We start from the raw sequence: 17,530 nt of genomic DNA on the forward strand, positions 1-17,530 counted from the left end.
TGCTTGCTCTGGTGGGCGGCTGCAGGCCCTTGCCGGCGGGGGAAGAGAGCGGAGGGAGGAAGGAGACGGGAAGAGGGGGAGGGAGCTGATTGCTTTTTTCTATTTGATTTAGGGGTGTCTGTGCAAAATATATGACTAGTTTGTAAATTTAGACTAAAATTGATCTAGCACGAAATGTTATGCCACGTAGGCAAAAAAAGGGCCCATCTGTCAAAATCTCACTTAACAGTGCCAGATCCGCCGATCAGTGGTTTTTGCAAGACCATTACGCGAGATGTGGTGTTTTCTGCAGGGAAAATGTATCCTAGTGTTTTTCGCAAACCTAGCCCTTAAAGTGGTGGTTTTATGCAATTTACTCGGTTTATGTACCCAGATCATGTAATAAGCCGGCGCATGTGTTGGCTAGTGTGGGTGCAGGCTTAGCAAATGGTGAAAACCAAGAGTGGTTCACCAACTATCCTGATGATGTAATCAGTGCTGTGACCGGCGACCAGGCCGTGTCGTAATGGAATACGAGTGTTCCATTTCAAAAAAAAAAAAAAGCGTCTACCAAGTCCTAGTTCCCAAGTCAAATAGAACAGGGATGTTCGTTATCTATTGGAGGCAACGAAGGGATTAGAACACCTATCCACTACGCGTTGACCTCATCCCCATGCCTAAACTGGGTCTTCTTCCCCATGATCACAGCTCCTCTTAAGCTCGATTGATCCACCTTCTTGCATCCAGGAGCCGTCTTTGAGCGCAAGGACCACGGGCCCAGGTTAGTTTTATGTTCCTCCGTGGTATTGCTTCCCTAGCTTTCGGGCGTACTCCAAGATCTAGGCTCTTAGGTAGGTTCTTTCCCCTTTCTACAGATTATTATGGGAAGTGATTTTTAGAGTTTGAAACAGAGCAAATACAAGGTGCGCCTGTTAATGGCTAATCCAAATGATCTATGGGAGAAGCGGCTGCAGGATCCAAGTGCAAAACCAGTGCCTCTGCCATTTGAATTTTTGAAAGCCATTACATGTGATTTTTCCAGTGAGCAAGAACTCGGCAGAGGTGGGTATGGAGTGGTTTACAAGGTACTATATATGGCCAATTCCTTTCATTCTACTTGTCAAATCTTAACAATTAATAGTTGTTGACGAATGCACACATCCGGAAATGCTGAGGAGTTTATCTTAATTGCATCGCAGGGAGTTCTTCCGAGTGGAAAAATTATTGCCGTCAAGAAGCTTTCTCAAACACATCTGACGGATGATACGAAATTCCAGAATGAGGCCAGTTCTCTTATGGGGATCAAGCACCAAAATGTAGTGCAGTTTGTTGGCTACTGTGCCGAAACAAGTTTTGAATTGGTGGACGTCGAAGGTAGTGGGAAACATATTATGGCTGAAATACCAAAGAGATTGCTTTGCTTTGAATATGTACGCAGCGAAAGCCTTCACAAGTACATCTCAGGTAAAATCACAAAAAACAACCACTAGCTTATTTCTTATTTGCTTTACTCCTTCATGAAGTTTAGTTGTTAGCCAAAGGACGACAGGTCTTTATGGCTTCAAAAATCTGATTTATAAAAAATAGTAGAGGTCTTTATAGCTTGAGAGGGTCTTCACCTACCCACAACCTCTGCATCATAGATTTTTTTTTAAAAAGGAGGATGACCCCCGGCCTCTGTATCTGGGAGATCCATGCGGCCACTTTATTTATTATTCTCGAGGACCTTACAAAGTATTACAACAATATGCCTGAATCCGCTATCTTGGCAACATATGCCATTACTTCTATCCAAATGATGAAAGCTTGCTAGCTGGGCCACTACCCAGACCACTCATCTAAGTCTAACATCAAAATGATGAAGGGGTGCTAGCTGGGCCACTACCCAGACCACTCACCTAACCCTAACATCAAAAGCCGGAAGCCCCAGCCGAGCCACATACCGGGTCTGGGGTACAAACCGGTTCGACGCACTCGTGTGTCGTCGCCGCCATCTTCCACAGGTCCGTCTTCAGAGCAAATATTGAGGCTTCTACCTTATCTGACCACTCAGCCATCGACGTCACCACGACACCAGACAGTTTCGTCCTCCTGCGCGAGTCCATCGCCACACATCGGACGTCGAATCTCCACTGCGCCATGCCGCCATCAATGAGTAGGATGAAGCACCGCTCCGCCGGCTAGGCTAGGGTTACGCCGCCCGAGTCGCCCCTGTGGGAGCGACGCGGGGGCCTCCTCCAAACTTCCTGCATTACATGGATGAGAAATCACCTCTGCATCATAGATGCACACCCTTTCATGAGGTGGAGCTATGTTGTTGTGGTACCATGTCATCTTTGACTGGGTTTACATTTTTTTTTCTTTATCAATTAAGTAGATGAATCTGCGGGCCTCAATTGGAACATGAGATATCAAATAATAAAGGGAGTTTGCAATGGTTTGCATTACCTTCATGAGAAATGCCATATTGTTCATCTCGACCTGAAGCCAAAAAATATATTGATGGATACTACTATGGTGCCGAAAATAGCGGATTTTGGTTTATCAAGGATCTTTTGTGACAAGCAATCCGGGATCATCACTGAAAATCGTCCACGAACACTGTAAGTTTTGTCTTCCTGTGTAGCATCTCCTTTCTTTCTTGCAATGCCTCAAACTTCCATATTGTACTGCAGGGGATATATGGCCCCAGAATACTGGACAAAATCACTGTTCTGACCTTATGAGCAATCTTTGTCGTAAACTGAACTCGACATGAAAGTATTTCAGGATCTGACCCTTTTAGCAACGCCACAGTCCGCGGCGTTGCCGCTCAACATAGAAACGCCGAGCAAGGTCGCGTTTCTGCTCCATATAGAAACGCCGAACTAGCTCGCGTTGCTGCCCAGGCCGAGCTGGCGTCGCACGCTGACGTGGCATGCTGGAAACGCCAGGACCGTTGGCGTTTCTAACTTGTCTACAAACGCCAGAGGGCATGGCGTTTCTGGCCTTGATACAGCGGCGGTCCGAAAAATGCATTTGGTGGCCGCGCTACAGGCAGGCCGCTATCCCTACCGTCTGGTCAGCATTGGGATTCCCGCTGTCAGTGTATACCGCCTGTATTCCATTTATTTTTAGGTTGTATTCAACCAGCTCTGGCTCACCCACATGCAAAAGCACCTAGGGCTCTTACACTCAACTGACATGTACGCACAGCGTTGGGCTTTTTTAGTACTGATGCCCCATGCGCGTGCAGACTTGTACGACCCGTGCATGCACGTCGTGGTCGATTGGTGGCCAGAGGAGAGCGCCCGTGTAGAACTAGAGAGGCCCCACGCACATGCAAAGCCATCTAGACTCAGACGTGCCCCTGACAAGTGACATGTAGGCACTACTGTGCGAGCTGTAGACCTGTGCGTGCATGCCGTGGAGGATCGTTGGCCAGCGGAGACCACTAGCTGGTCAAGGGCGGACGTGGAGCACTGGCGGCCAGCGAACACGCATGTTCGTTCACCATTAGCTCTCCACGAACTAAGCAAGTTTGTTTTGTTTGATGTTAATTTGTCTGTCCGTTTTGATTAGCAAATGCAGCATAGTTACGCTGCTGTTTGTGTTTAAAAGCCAGTACCACTAAACTTGGACTTGAGTTTTATCTGTTTTACACGCTAGAAAATTGGAACAGCTTAGCCACATGTGCATCCTAATGGTGAATGCGATAGATCCAGCAGTATTAGTCTTGACTAATTACGCCATGTTCATCTATAATGGCCGATTTGCAATAGCGCTTCACGTCTGCGACTTCACTTTGGTGGCAGCCAGGTAGGTCCCACCACATGCAAACGAATCTAGACTTCCACCACTTGGCCTGACATGTACGCACACCGCGTCGAGCTGAGTGCATAGCCATGCACAGTAGGACCCAGACGTGTACGTGACCGGATTCCATGGGCCATGGCTGGCCACAAGTCCGACTAGAGGAATCGTGGAGCAATGCCGGCCAGCTGACTGTTAAGATTTGTTCTTCATTAGCCACCCTTGATTAAGCGCATCCAGATTAATTCGTTTTTTGCGGCTGCACAAATAAAACTCCTCAAGTTCAGCCCGTTAGTGTGAAAACTTCTATGTTTAATCTGGGAATCAATTTGACATCCTACACTCGTTAGTCTACCAGAAGTTTGAATGTGCACATGGATGAACCATGACCTGTAGGCTCGAGTTTGATAAATTAATCCCAATGCTGTTAACTTATTTAACCTGTATAAACAGCCACGCACTAACATGTTTACAAGGTTTCATGAACACGTGTACAGAACTGACTAGTACGCTGTAAGCGACTGGCACAAGTTTTCTTTGCTCCACTCGCGCGCCGACTGTGCCATGAGTACTGGCAAATAAAATTAACCACTCTCCCGATTACAATATTGGATTAAAGAGTAAACAGGATGAGGGCTTACACATCAGAGTGTATGTAATGATAGCAAGGTAGTTAACTGGTACTCCCTCTGTAAAGAAATATAAGAGTGTTTAGATCACTACTTTAGTAATCTAAACGCTCTTATATATTTTTACGGAGGGAGTAGTTCAAACTCAGTATTAACTTCCACAGATGACTATGCACATTGCTTATCCATTTCCATAACTTGTTTGTGATTACCAATCACTGGCACAACATTTTTCAATCGAAAGCATAGTCACACATTTGTGCCATGAAATTTTTTGGACCCTTGATCACCTCCTAACTCCAATGTACCATCACCATATGCAGGATATATCACATGTATTTGATTTTGCACAGATTAGCATGCAGACCACAACTGATTCGAACTCGAAAATGACTGAAATATCAACTGCCTTACATTGACAGCTAAGTCATCTTTTTAATTACCCACTCAAGCCCTCTTTACCAACCAGCTTGCAGTTAGCTTGCGAGCACTTTTTCGGTCAGGCCTCCCTCTCCAAATTCTCCATATATGCTTTTCCCACTCTCACCCTGATGAGACAACACAAACCATTATCACTAGAACTGAATTGAAAATCGACACATTTTGACAAAATAACTTAAGCTAACACACAACATGTGCTGATTTTTACTAATACACACATCATGTTCTACGAACAGAACAAGGAACAATGCATAATTGGAATACCCATCACCCACCTTAGCAATTAGATATGGTTCCCCAAGAGACTAGAGAAACCCAAAAAAAATGAAATACGGCTCCCCACTGCATAGATATCAAATGCCACGGTAGAAATCACATACACATATCCAGCTCACTATTAGCTGAAAAAAATGCATTTCTCCTGTCACCATCGAAAACCAGCTTTTACTTACAGAAGCCAAATCCACAACCATAATTGGTATAACTCATCCTTCTTTTTCAGATTTTTTGAATACACAATCAGCCATCTTTTTAAGGTCCAGCACACTCATCCTAGAATCCAAACAAAACAGATTTTGTGTCTGCATGCACGGTGAGTCTCAGTACTCCAGCCATAATCACAACAAAAAGTTATCTCGCTTACTCTTGCCTAAATGTCAGACGCCACGCTTAAAATCAAAAAACTACATAGTTCAGTATCGCCTACTAATTTGCATTTATGTATTTCACCACAAGAATGCATCTCTAGTTACGTAATCCAAATATGCACGCCCATGATTAGCATAACTCATTCTATCTATTTTTGCAGCCTGCTACATCCACAAAAAACACCCATAATTTCAAGATCCAACAGAGCATGCTAGGAATCCAAACATCACAGATACTGTGTGTCAATGACAGGTTGGTCTTATTAATCCTATAATCCAAAAAACGAACCAGAAAGCTATTCAGAGATCTAAAACGAACAACCTGAAACCATTACTCTCTGCGTCTCCTACTACGGACACGACTCAAACAGCACAAACCAGACACTTAACTGTTTGATATTTGGTCTTTCTAAATAATCCATCACAGGATTGTACCAGCAGGGTATGTCGAGAATGCATCTCTTAAGCTGAACAGATGCGAATGAAGCATGATGGGGGACAGAAAAAATCGCACCTCCTCGTCCAGCCGCTTGTAGCTTCAGAGCACACCTCGTATCTCTGCCCATCTCCAACAACCGCTGCTTCTTCGTCTTTCTCGAGCTCTAGGGCTGGAGCACTCATGGAATCTTGGGATTCCACCGGGAACACAGCACTCTCCCATCCGGTGATGTTAGCTCCACCGCTCCTGCAGTCAAACCTAGTGCCATCAGTGAATGGATTTGCAAAGAAAAGTGGGGGGGAGGAACTAGGGGGAGAGAGAACTTGGAGGAACAAGAACATGGCCGTTGACCTCCAGTCCGTCCGTCGACATCTCGCCGGTGGGGAATCGCCGCCGCAGCGCGCCCGTGTGGAAAAAGAAAGCAGTCGCGGACGCAAGCTTTCTGTGGAGGAGAGGGTAATGCCGAGGAAACCCACACGCATGGATCCACCTGCTCCACACATGTCACCGGGCCCATATACATATGCTGTTTTGACATATCGGTCTGTACCAAAACTGCTGTCCAGGCCACCGAGTCACGCCGCGGGCCGGGGTACAGGAACGGGTGATGGGCCGAACACAATACGCCTATTGAAGCCTAGCTGTATCACGGACCGTAATTCACCCACTAGGCCTGCCACCCCACACCCCACAGCAATGAAATGACGGATCTCCAATCTCAAAGCCCATTCAAAGGGACGAGATTGCGGCCTGCCTGTAGCCCGGCCACCAAAAGCCCTCGCCCGGCGGCAGAGGCCTATGTCGGGCGATGGAAAACAGTCCGACGCCCACGCTGTAAATAATGCGCCTTATAGTTGTAGGCTAGGCTGTAGGCTGGTGGACATGCATGCTTGCATGGCTGCTAACAATGCGCTGCATCACAATCTACTTTTTGCAGGCTAGGCTATAGGCTGGTAGACATGCATGCTTGCACGGGTTACTACTGACTGGCAGAATTGGCATCATATGCTTGCATGCAAAGCATAGAAAAAGGAGCATGCAATGGCACGTATTGGTAAAAAAAAAAATAGGAGCATGCAGTGGCACGTAGTGGTAAAGTAAAAATAGGTAACCATTATCCACAACATGATCTAGGGAAATGCCCAATGATTCCTGGCGGCAAGCATGCATGTGCAGCGTGAGACTGTTTTCTACATCCCGGCATAGGCTTCTGTCCGGCCACTGTATCAGGGCCAGAAAAGCCATGCCCCCTGGGCGTTTGTAGACAAGCTGGAAACGCCAGCGGTCTTGGCGTTTCCAACGTACCATGTCAATGATCGATGTTAGTTCGGCTTGGGCAGCAACGTGAGCTAGCTCGGCGTTTCTATGTGGAGCAGAAACGCTGGCTAGCTCGACGTTTCTATGTGGAGGAAAAATGTCATGGTCTGTGGCGTTGCGAAAAAGGTCAGATTGTAAAATAATTTCGTTCAGAGTTCATTTTGTGTCATAGTTTGCAGACAAGGTCAGAATAGTGATTTTGGCCCAGAATACTTAACTAGAGGCATAGTGTCTAACAAGGCAGACATATTCAGTTTGGGTGTTGTAATTATTGAGATAGTCACAGGTCATAGAGACTATCCCAATTCTGTTACATATTTGCAGTACTTCAATCAGAACGATAGTTTCGAGAGTACCGACATCGAACACTTCAAAGAGAATGTAAGATTAAGTACTCAGGCTCTTGCATATGTGAGTGAAATATTTACCATCTATTTCCATTTTTTTTGGATAAAACTTGTGAAATACAAATTGAATGGTTTTAATAGCTGACTAAAAAATAATGTATTGTTTTAGTTCTTTTGTTGTAAATTTGATCTTTCAATTGATATTCCTACGTTTTACCATAATGTATGGGGCTTGTGTACATATTGCCGTCTGTTTGGTAACTCAATGTCCTGATTGCAATTTTGTATATATATCAACTTTGGAGGAATAGGTTGCAGAGAACTCATGAAGCCTCAGAAAAATTTGAACAAATTCGAGTGTGCGTCGAATTAGGGCTACAGTGCACTGCGTTCAGCAAAGATAAGAGACCAGTTACAAAATATATAATCCATAGGCTTGATAAAGCCAGTATTGAGGACCAAACCACTAAAGCTGGTGTGAGTACTTCGGCAGTAGTGCAGGTATGTAAGCTCATGTCGCAAAACATGGTCCCACTGTCGGTGACCTGTGTTGTTTTTCTTCGAAAAGGAGGTTAAATCCCTGCCTCTGCATGCATTGATGCATGCAGATATCTTTATTAATTATTCCACAAAGGTCTGACAAGAACATATATCAATCTACTTGAAGCCACCACTCACACCACAAACTCGATAATGTGAAGTACTCTCACTCCCCATATCTAAACCGGTGTCGTCGCCAATCCATCCACATAATGTATCGGGACCAACAGCCGGTGCAGCCTACCTAAAGCGCACACCACATGCTTACGTTTTAGAAGCCGCCATCATCATTGGACCACTTACCCATCTTCAGGAGAGAGATCTGCATCATCCTTGCCATTCCGGACATCCATCAACGCCACCATGGCGCCCAACGGCGCCACCGCCCTGCACTCGTCCGTCCAGACGCGAAGACTCTGGAAGATCCGTCGTGCATAGCACCTGCCAACCAGGCATGACGAAGCCACTCCACCTCCTGCCTCTGTCTTCCAGCGCCGTTCCACAAACGATACTCCCAAGAGAGAAACTGCGCCGTAGTACCGCCATCGTCCGATCTGGAAGAGCAAATCCTAGGGTTTCCCCCGAAGCAGCACGAGTGGGTCGACAACAGTTACACGACGATGCCTTCATCAAGGAAACGGCGCAAAACACCGCCATCGCCCGTCAACGGCTCGGTTTTTACCGGCAACTATGTCTCCCCGACTCGTAGCTGGGACTAGATGACGAATCTCGAGATTCGACCACCCAGCCACAGGCCAGCCACCTCTAACGGAAGAGATGACCACCACCACCGGCTGCATTGGTCAGAACAGATCTAACCGGAGGTGCCGCCGACACGACCACCAGGCCCTCCATGCCGCCGCCGCCGATCCAAAGGCAGATGGCGCGCCGCCGCAGCCGCCGCCCAAATAGGGCAGGCCTCCGCACCCGCAGCCCGCGCCGCCTCCGACGCTGCCGCGCCACAGCCATCGCTGTCGCCAACACTGCCGCCATTAGGACGCCGCCCGACCACCACACCGCCGTAGTCCAGATCTGGGCCTTCATGAACTAGATCGGCGCCGCCACAGTCCAGATCGGGGTCACACCCTCGAGCCAGGGCGCCCCGCGTCACCCTATGACCCACGAGAGGGAGGAGTGACTCCGCCGCCGCCGTCACACACACAGGCTATGCCCGGCGTCGACCACCGGTGGCGACGGAGAGGAGGGAGAGGAAGGAGTGGTGACCCGGCTGCTAGGGTTGGATCCCCTTGGCCGCCCGCGCGGGGGGCGACCGAGGGAAGGGGAGGGGAGGAGAGAGATGAGATCTGGATCGCCGTGACCTGTGTTTTGTGAATTTGTGTATGTCTGTTTTCACTTCTGTTACGTACTAGGAATTGGTGAATGTGATGAAGTGTGCTTGATTGCTCAACAGGCAGGAGAACCGTCAAATGCTCTGCAGCATGGAGATACTGGTTTTTAGAGAAAAGGCCATAGCCTGACTTTATAAATAAAGCCACACGGCAGCGTCACAGACCCGAACATAAACGGAACCAATAGGCAAAAGATCACGAAATCACCGGACAGAAGGTTTGAGACCAGCAAACGAAAGTACGGGGTATAGGCAACCTGCCATACTCGGCGCGCAGGCCGACAAGGAGAGACTAGAACCAAACTACGAACATAGCGACACCCTGATTAGACGACGGGGACCAGCCCGGAGATGTGGGATGCCGAAGCCCGAATTTTGGCGATGAGCAAGTACAGGGCATCCCGATCTTCATCCTTAGTCAATGATCTCCACTGCTGCAATAGAATACATGATTTGAAAAGAACGTCAGCAGGCTTAGAAGGGAAGATATGTTCAATAGTAAATTTGTTCCTAATAGTCCATAAAGCCCAGCATAAGGCACCCAGGCCGACCCAGAACACCCTCTTGGTAACCCCAACCAAAACTTTGGCTAGGTTTCTAAGCTCAGAGAATGAAGAAGGGTTCCAAGAAACCTGAAGCCAAGATCTGACACAACTCCAAACCAACTTTGCCAGCACGCAATGGAAAAAAATGTGTTCCGAGTTTTCCAAGTCACCGCATAAATGACAAAACTCTGAGCTTGGCCCATTGCGCTTGTGAATCTGGTCAGCCGCCGGGAGGCGGCCACGGAAAGCTTGCCAAAGGAAAATTTTAATCTTAGGAGGGACTTTGGATATCCAGACACAAGAAAATCTGCGCGAAGGGGTACCACCGATAAGCCTAGAGTACAACAACTTAACCGAAAACCTACTAGAGGCCGAAAAAGGCCAAATCACCATATCAGAAGAATCCGAGAGCAAAGAGAAGAGGGCAGAGAGACTTTGCCAGTCTTCCAACTCTTCAGGAGACAGGGAACGGCGAAAAGCCAGATCCCGGTTATTTGCCGCCACCTCCGCGATGGAGATGTCAGGTTTAGGACAATACGAAAATAGAACCGAAAACCTAACAGCAAGAGGAGCATCCCCAGACCACCAGTCTAGCCAGAAGCGGACCGTAGTCCCGTTACCCATGATAAATTTTACATGTTCCAGGAAGATAGGCCTGATTTTGACAAGGGTCTTCCAGAATTGAGATCCACGACGAGCAGTGGCAAACAGCGGGCTAGAGCATGGGAAGTATTTAGCCTTGAGAATCGAAAACCAAAGGGAATCGGCCCCGCTAGTCATAATTTTCCACCACCACTTAATAAGCAAACATTTGTTCATCACCTGAGTATTAATAATGTCTAATCCCCCGAGGTTTTTAGGTTTACACATGCATTGCCACTTGACCAGCCTATATTTCCGTTTGTTGTCGGCGGAATTCCAGTAAAAGGCTCCCCTATGCTTGTCAAAGCCAGCATGGACGCCAGCCGAAAGAAGATAGAAGCCCATAAGAAACATAAGAAGAGAAGATAAGCAGGAATTAATTAGAACAACTTTGCCAGCGTTGGTATTATATCTCCCCCTCCAAGAGAGCATCCTGTTTCCCACCTTAGCAACCGCCGAAGCAAAGTCCTTAGAGTGAAGCAAGACCGAAGCAAAGTCCTTAGAGTATCTCCATCCTTCTAAATATTTAGGCATGGAGATACTGGTACCGTTGTTGAGAAGGCGTCAATACTACCAACGCAGCTTGAGGAATTTGTGCAGGTTCAAGTTCCTGTGGTCAGCATTCCAGAGAATGAAAATGGCATTCCCACGCAGAAAGACATCTCGGCATCTCCTGTTTTTCCGGATGATTTTCGTTGCCCACTATCACTTGGTTTAATGCAAGACCCAGTTACAGTGGCCAGTGGGCAGGTCTCTGCTCAGCTTACTCTCTGTTTCTTATCATCTGGAGAGCTTCAGTTCGCATTTCAACTCACAATAACAATTTCTTCAAAATGCATGTACAGACTTATGATCGAGGCAGCATAATGAGATGGTTGGACTCGGGGCACCACACCTGTCCGAGGACGCAGCAGAAGCTTGTCAATAAATCTTTGATTCCAAATCATAACCTACGCAGCCTGATAGCCAAATGGTGTGAAGCAAACGGTTTGGAGCAGCCGAAACGCTCTGGTCAAGTCAGTAGTAATGCAACAGCAGAATCACAACTTACCGCTTATGAGCAGGCACAAGTTGTTAACGAGCTTCTTAAAGAACTATCGTCACAAAATGTGGTACACCAACGGGGAGCTGCTGGCATGCTTCGTCAGCTTGCGAAGCACAGTCCTGAATATCGCGCGTCTATAGGCGATTCCGGCGGCATTCCTTTCCTCGTGAGTATGCTAGCGACAGATGATGTTAGCACCCAGGAAGATGTTGTCGCTACTCTCCTGAATGTCTCCATTGCGGACGAGAACAAGATAAGATTGGTCCGGTCCGGCGCTATTCCTGCAATTGTATATGTGCTAGAGAGTGGCAGCATGGTGGCCCGGGAGAATGCTGCTGCAGCGCTGTTCAGCCTATCAAAATTGGAAGAAAACAGGGTTATTATTGGGGCTGCAGGATCGATTCCACCTCTCATACTACTGTTGCGTACTGGGAGTCGACCGGGTAAAAAGCATGCTGCGGAAGCATTATTTTATGTGTGTAACTGTCAGGGCAACAAGAACAAGAGCATAGCTATTAGAGCTGGGTTGGTCCCTATACTGCTAGAGCTTCTAGTGTGGACTGAAAATGGACTGGTTGATGTGGCCGTCTCTATATTGGATGTTCTTTCCAGTCACCCTGAGGGGAGGGCAGCTATCAGTGCTGCCGCTGCCATACCAAGCCTGGTTGCAGTTATCAGGAATGAATCCCCAAGGAACAAGGAAAATGCAGCTGCTATTCTGGTGCATCTCTGTAATGGCAGAGGCGCACAGCAGCAACAGTCTCGTATTGAAGCACAGGAGCATGGCCTCGTGTGATCGTGTCCTTGCTGGTGGATCTAGCCGAGAGTGGCACAGATAGAGGGAAATCTAAGGCAATCAAGCTGCTCGAACTATTGAATACTCCAAGCACATAGGTGCTACCGCACTCTCAAGTAGATCACATCCCTGCCCAAACCAGACGCGATGGCAGAGGTGCATGCTCAACTACATGCCACGGGCTAAAAGTTCAAGCAGGGCATGGTTGGAGAAATTAGCAACTCTTCACTTGTTTTAATCCAGAAACAGGCGCCTGCTTAAAAAAGTTAATCTCCGACTACATATTTGTGATATGCATCATGGCTGTTTAGCTGGGATGGCAGTGAGGAGTCGTCTGATGTGCTCTTGTACAACAGGAAGCCCGAGCCCGTTTTTGTTTCTACCGAGTCTGTACCTCAAGTATGCGTACCACCTGATTCGTATTCTAATACATGTAGCAAAAACTATCGGTGTTAATTCTTTGTCTCTTTAGAACTAGTACTCCTTTTGAGTTTCTTTCAGAACACTACAACTGTTGAGCGCTCTAACACATTTGTCATGCGGGCACATATCACAATGGATAAAGTAATTGAGTTATTACTCCTTACATTACACGAATCAATAGATGAATCCCCACAAGAATCAATCAGACGATGGGCATGTCTTGCATGTTTGGTGCCTAAGTTAACGGAATTCTGCGACACCTGCGCGAGAATTTCCGGTCGCCGTCCTTGCCTGCATCCATGAACGCGGTTGAGATGGTTAGAAATTCGCGTCGATCGGCTGCCAGAACTTAAGATCAAATAAGCAAGAAATCATGCAGATCAGGTATGGCTCCGTCATTGATTTTTTTTTTGGATACGTCTTGTTCTTTGGACAGAAATCATGCAACGACTAAGCTGTATTACGGACAGTAATACTCCCTCCGTCCCAAAATAAGTGTCTCAAGCTTAGTACAACTTTGTACTTTGAGACACTTATTTTAGGACAAAGGGAGTGAGCTAACGTTATGACAAAACAAACTAATGGTATTATCACCATCATATAAATTGTGACAAAACAAACTATTATCCATGCTGACATACTATGTTATATAAAACTCATAATTATAGAAGCAACGCAATCACATACTACACACAAGCTACACCTCAATACCGTAGTTTGATTAATGAAACGCTAAAAAGTTGTTGCCTTCCAAAAGTTCAAGGATGGCATGCAACCATTTACAAATCAGCCACAACTCCATCTGGAACAACAAACATAACATTACAGTTATTGAGTTAACATAATGAAGTGAGAGTGTGACATTGCCTTAAATAAAGCAGTGGTTCAATCTTATCAAATTCAAATGTCTGGAAAGCAAGCAGTCACAGTCACACACCGGCCAGTTATGTGATCATCCATTAATCATGCCTTGCTGACTGAGACTGTCAGCATAGCTAATCTGGCAAGCTCATCATGCAACCTCCCTTCCACGCTCCAACAACGCTCAGAAGTCTTCACAAAATCATCCATTAGATCTCCGAAATGCTGCACTAGTATCTGCTCGAACACGGCTCTTAGCTGGTTAGCGGTCCAGGCTGGGGTGATGAGCTCTTTGTTGATGCCGCCTGTAAAGTCATGCACCAGCATCTCCCTTATTGAAAATGAGCCCTCTTCGTGGATGATCTCCTTCAGCTCTTCATTTGAAGGTCCATACATCGGCATGTAGAAAGAATTAAACTTCTCTTTGTCTATTACTCCCTGTTAGTCATACGGAAAGATCAAATAGTCATTCTTTTGTTAGGGAATAATAAGAATATACCTCTGAAGCCATGACACTAAGAACCTGAGTTATGATTTCCCATATGTGAAAGGAGGCAATACCATCAAAACGCCTCCCTATAATGGAAACAACCATCTGTCCTCCTGGGGCTAACTCTTTGGCCCTTAGCTCCAGGAAATGTGTGAAATCTTTCCTAAATTGTTCCGCATAAGCCTGAAGGACTATAGGGAGTCTTTCACGCCTAGCTTTCTCATCAATGTCATATGCTGGGATATGGTTCCTCGCTAGAACTTCAGGAGCCTATATAAATAAAAGATTTTCTTACATTTTAAATACATTTATTCATTGGATCGATCCATCGAGTAGTGTTATACTCGCACCTTTGAGAGCCATTGTAGGCTACTGGATGAGCACACAAGATGCAATGAGCTACTGGTGAAGAGCCTCTCATAAAACGACCCTGGTGTGACACCAATCATGACAAGAGGCTTCTTGCTTTGACGGAGCGTGACTAGGCTCTTCACGACCATGTTGAAGTCATTGTCAGGAAGGTCATTGAGGAACACAAGTAGTTCCGGTGACGGCTGCTGGAGCTGAAGACAGTAACTCTGAATAGCCTTGATGGCGATCGATACAAGTGCAAGGGCATTTGGGCCAGTGGAGCAGCCCAAGTCAGCGATCACAACCTTTTGGGGCAACAAAGTGTTGGTATTGCTGCCTAAGTCAATGATGGCTGCTTCTATCAGGAGTTTCATTCTGTTCTGCTGAGCGCTCTGCAGTCAACTTGTATTTCATTAGAAAATTTAGTACTCCCTCTGTCCCACAATATAAGATGTTTTTGCAAGTTGTTTTAGCTTGCAAAAACATCTTATACTGTGGAACGGAGGACTAGAATCTAAGAGCTAATGGTGTGCTTTTTAAATTCATACATTCTATCAAATTTGAGAAATATAAGCTAGTTATTTCATAAATTCCCAGAAAACAATTGGTGTAATATGAATGAAGTTCTTGATGAGACAGTCTTGTAAATTCAAGTGTCAAAGAACATCATACCTGAAAAGCAGAGTTGCGAGCATAGCTTGTTTCTCCCTGACCTTGATTCATATGAACCATTTGTTTCGAAGGACTTTGTTTACAGAAGGCCCAACTTCCGGAGAGCTGCAACCTAAGATTACCAGATTAGGAAGCCAATGCTAATGGTGTATTGGAAGCTCAATCCAATTTTTATATGCTAACTGGGATGGTGGCTAATCCATCTTATGGCTAGACAACAGAAAGAGCGGGTCAAATTCAAATAATGTGGCGCTCATATACAAGGCTGTGGGACCTCTCGTCTCGCCCGAGACGCTCCCGCGGGCGGCAGGGCGAACCCTAGCGGCCGCCGCACCAGCCCTCTTCCCCACCTCCTCTCCTCCTCGCCGCCGTCGGAGGGCGCCGCCTGGCGAAGCCCGGTCGGCGTCGGCGGCGGCGGGATCTTCTGGCCCCCCTCCCCTGTTGCTCGCGGCACGGGCGCCACAGCTTGGCAGGGGCGCGTCGCTCGCGCGGGGTGGCGTGGCCTGCCGGCGGAGCGGCAGCGGCTGCGCGGATGGATGGGCAGCTAGCGAGGCGGAGATGGCGGGTCGGCTCTTCTGCGGGCGTTAGGTCCAGATCCCCTTGTCGTCCGGCTCGGGCTGCGGCAGCGTGGGTCGGAGGGCGCTCTGCCTTGGCGGGCTGCTGCTCCGGCGAGGCTGGGGAGCCGCCTGCTGCTGTTGCCTGGCGGCGGGCGGGCCTCCGGGGGCGACTCGCCTGGTGGCGGCGGTGGTACAGCTCCGACCACGGGCTGCAGCGGACGGGTCCCGGTGGACCCCTTCTCTTCGGGCCATGGCTCGACCTCCTTCTCCTCTCGGTCGGGGTCGGAGGCGGGCTGGTGCTGGTGGAGGTGGGGGCGTGCCGGCCGGATCTGATGCAAATTTTTCGGTAGGCGGCGCGGGTTGGCATCGGCCGGGCGTGGCCGCTGCTCCGGCCGTGGGCGGCGGCATGGGACGGTCTCGGTGATGGCCTCCCGGTGTCGTGGCGGCTCCACGGTAGCTCGAGGGATCTGTTCGCGGCAGCGGTCGGCTTCTTCGGCGTCGACTCGTCTGCGGTCGGGCCGTTTCGGCCTTCACCCCATCTCCTCGTCGCTTGGGCGTTTCACCCATGAATGGGCTGGTCCTCTCCCAGCTGCGGTCCGCCGCTCGTCTCGCGCCCCGGTGCTGCAGGACCGAGCTCGTCCCGCGCCCGATGCAGCAGGACCGAGCTCGTCTCGCGCACGGTGCAGCAGGACTGATCTCGTCCCCCTCTCGATGCAGCAGGACCGAGCTCGTCTCGCGCTCGGGGCTGCAGGACGGGTCGGTGGATGCCAGTTTTGGCCGACCTATTGGGTCTCGACGCTGGGGGTCGCCCAGGATGGCGAAAGGTGGGACCTTTCTGCTCGTCTCTTTCGTTGGGGTGCGACGGGTCTCCGGTGAGGTGGTGTCAAGGTCTTGGATGCTGGGGCGGCGGCCCTGGTGGTGGTAGCGCGGTGCTCGTGGGCAGAGCCCGTGCCTTGGTGCTGCCCGGTCTCCTTGGCCGTGTGGGCGGCGTGGTTGCCGGGGTGTGGCGTTCGGTGGCGGTGAGTGTTGGCCGAGGTGAAAACCTATTCTATCTTCGGACGGACCGGCGGTGGCGAAGATCGTTCCCTTCTTGAAGGCGTCGTCGCGGCTTTCATTGCCCGTCATGTGGCTCCGGGGGAAACTCTGATCCTTGGATCGGGCGGTGGCGGCGCGCCGGTGTCGTTCCCTTCTTGAAGGCGCCGCCTTGGAGTGCATGGTTCGTCATACGTAGCTTCATCTCTGTGTGGTAGTGCTAGGGGTGGTGTTGTTGCGCTCAGCGCCTTTGTATCTTGTCCTGGGTGTGTGCGTGTGTTGCGGTGGTGTGGCGTGTGTTTGTACTGGATGCTTGTTGATTGGTGCTTTATTTATAAAGCGGGCCGAAAGCCTTTTTCGGTAAATTCAAATAATGTTACAACAATAAATTAAAAACGTGTCATGCTAGAAGTTGTTTTAGATCAGCAGAATTGCTGTTTTGATAAGTTTGTGTTGATTTAGGGCCTCAATTGAGGATAAAATGGCCAGAACAGACATTTCCGACATTCTAGAATAACAGAGGCACATTTTTGTTTAATGGTTTTGTCTTTGTAGTTGGGCAGTTCATCTTTTCTTTAGTGCTTATCCTTCTGTGTGATGCTTGTTGAACGCACAACCAAGTGCACAGCTGATGCAA

At 48.3% G+C, this 17,530-nt stretch overlaps 2 protein-coding genes across 2 annotated transcripts; one reads left to right on the forward strand and one right to left on the reverse strand.

Moving 5' to 3' along the window:
* The first annotated feature begins 616 nt into the window (after positions 1-616).
* Positions 617-12,606, forward strand: LOC119274606 (U-box domain-containing protein 12-like). Its single transcript, XM_037555320.1, has 10 exons — positions 617-760; positions 891-1,064; positions 1,179-1,443; positions 2,357-2,582; positions 2,655-2,690; positions 7,466-7,651; positions 7,876-8,092; positions 9,543-9,582; positions 11,205-11,416; positions 11,512-12,606. Exons 2-10 carry the CDS (start codon positions 915-917, stop codon positions 12,505-12,507), a joined length of 2,328 nt encoding a protein of 775 aa, XP_037411217.1. The 5' UTR covers positions 617-760; positions 891-914; the 3' UTR covers positions 12,508-12,606.
* A 1,261-nt stretch (positions 12,607-13,867) lies between these two features.
* LOC119279223 (inactive anthranilate O-methyltransferase 1-like) lies at positions 13,868-16,113 on the reverse strand. The gene is made up of 5 exons (XM_037560546.1): positions 15,953-16,113; positions 15,305-15,416; positions 14,632-15,024; positions 14,291-14,551; positions 13,868-14,229 (listed from the first exon to the last, which is right to left on the reverse strand). The coding sequence occupies exons 1-5, from the start codon at positions 16,111-16,113 to the stop codon at positions 13,894-13,896; spliced, it is 1,263 nt and encodes a 420-aa protein (XP_037416443.1). The 3' UTR covers positions 13,868-13,893.
* Between the last annotated feature and the right edge of the window lie 1,417 nt (positions 16,114-17,530).

The sequence above is a fragment of the Triticum dicoccoides genome, chromosome 3B (assembly GCF_002162155.2).
Source record: "Triticum dicoccoides isolate Atlit2015 ecotype Zavitan chromosome 3B, WEW_v2.0, whole genome shotgun sequence".
Classification (NCBI taxonomy): Eukaryota; Viridiplantae; Streptophyta; class Magnoliopsida; order Poales; family Poaceae; genus Triticum; species Triticum dicoccoides.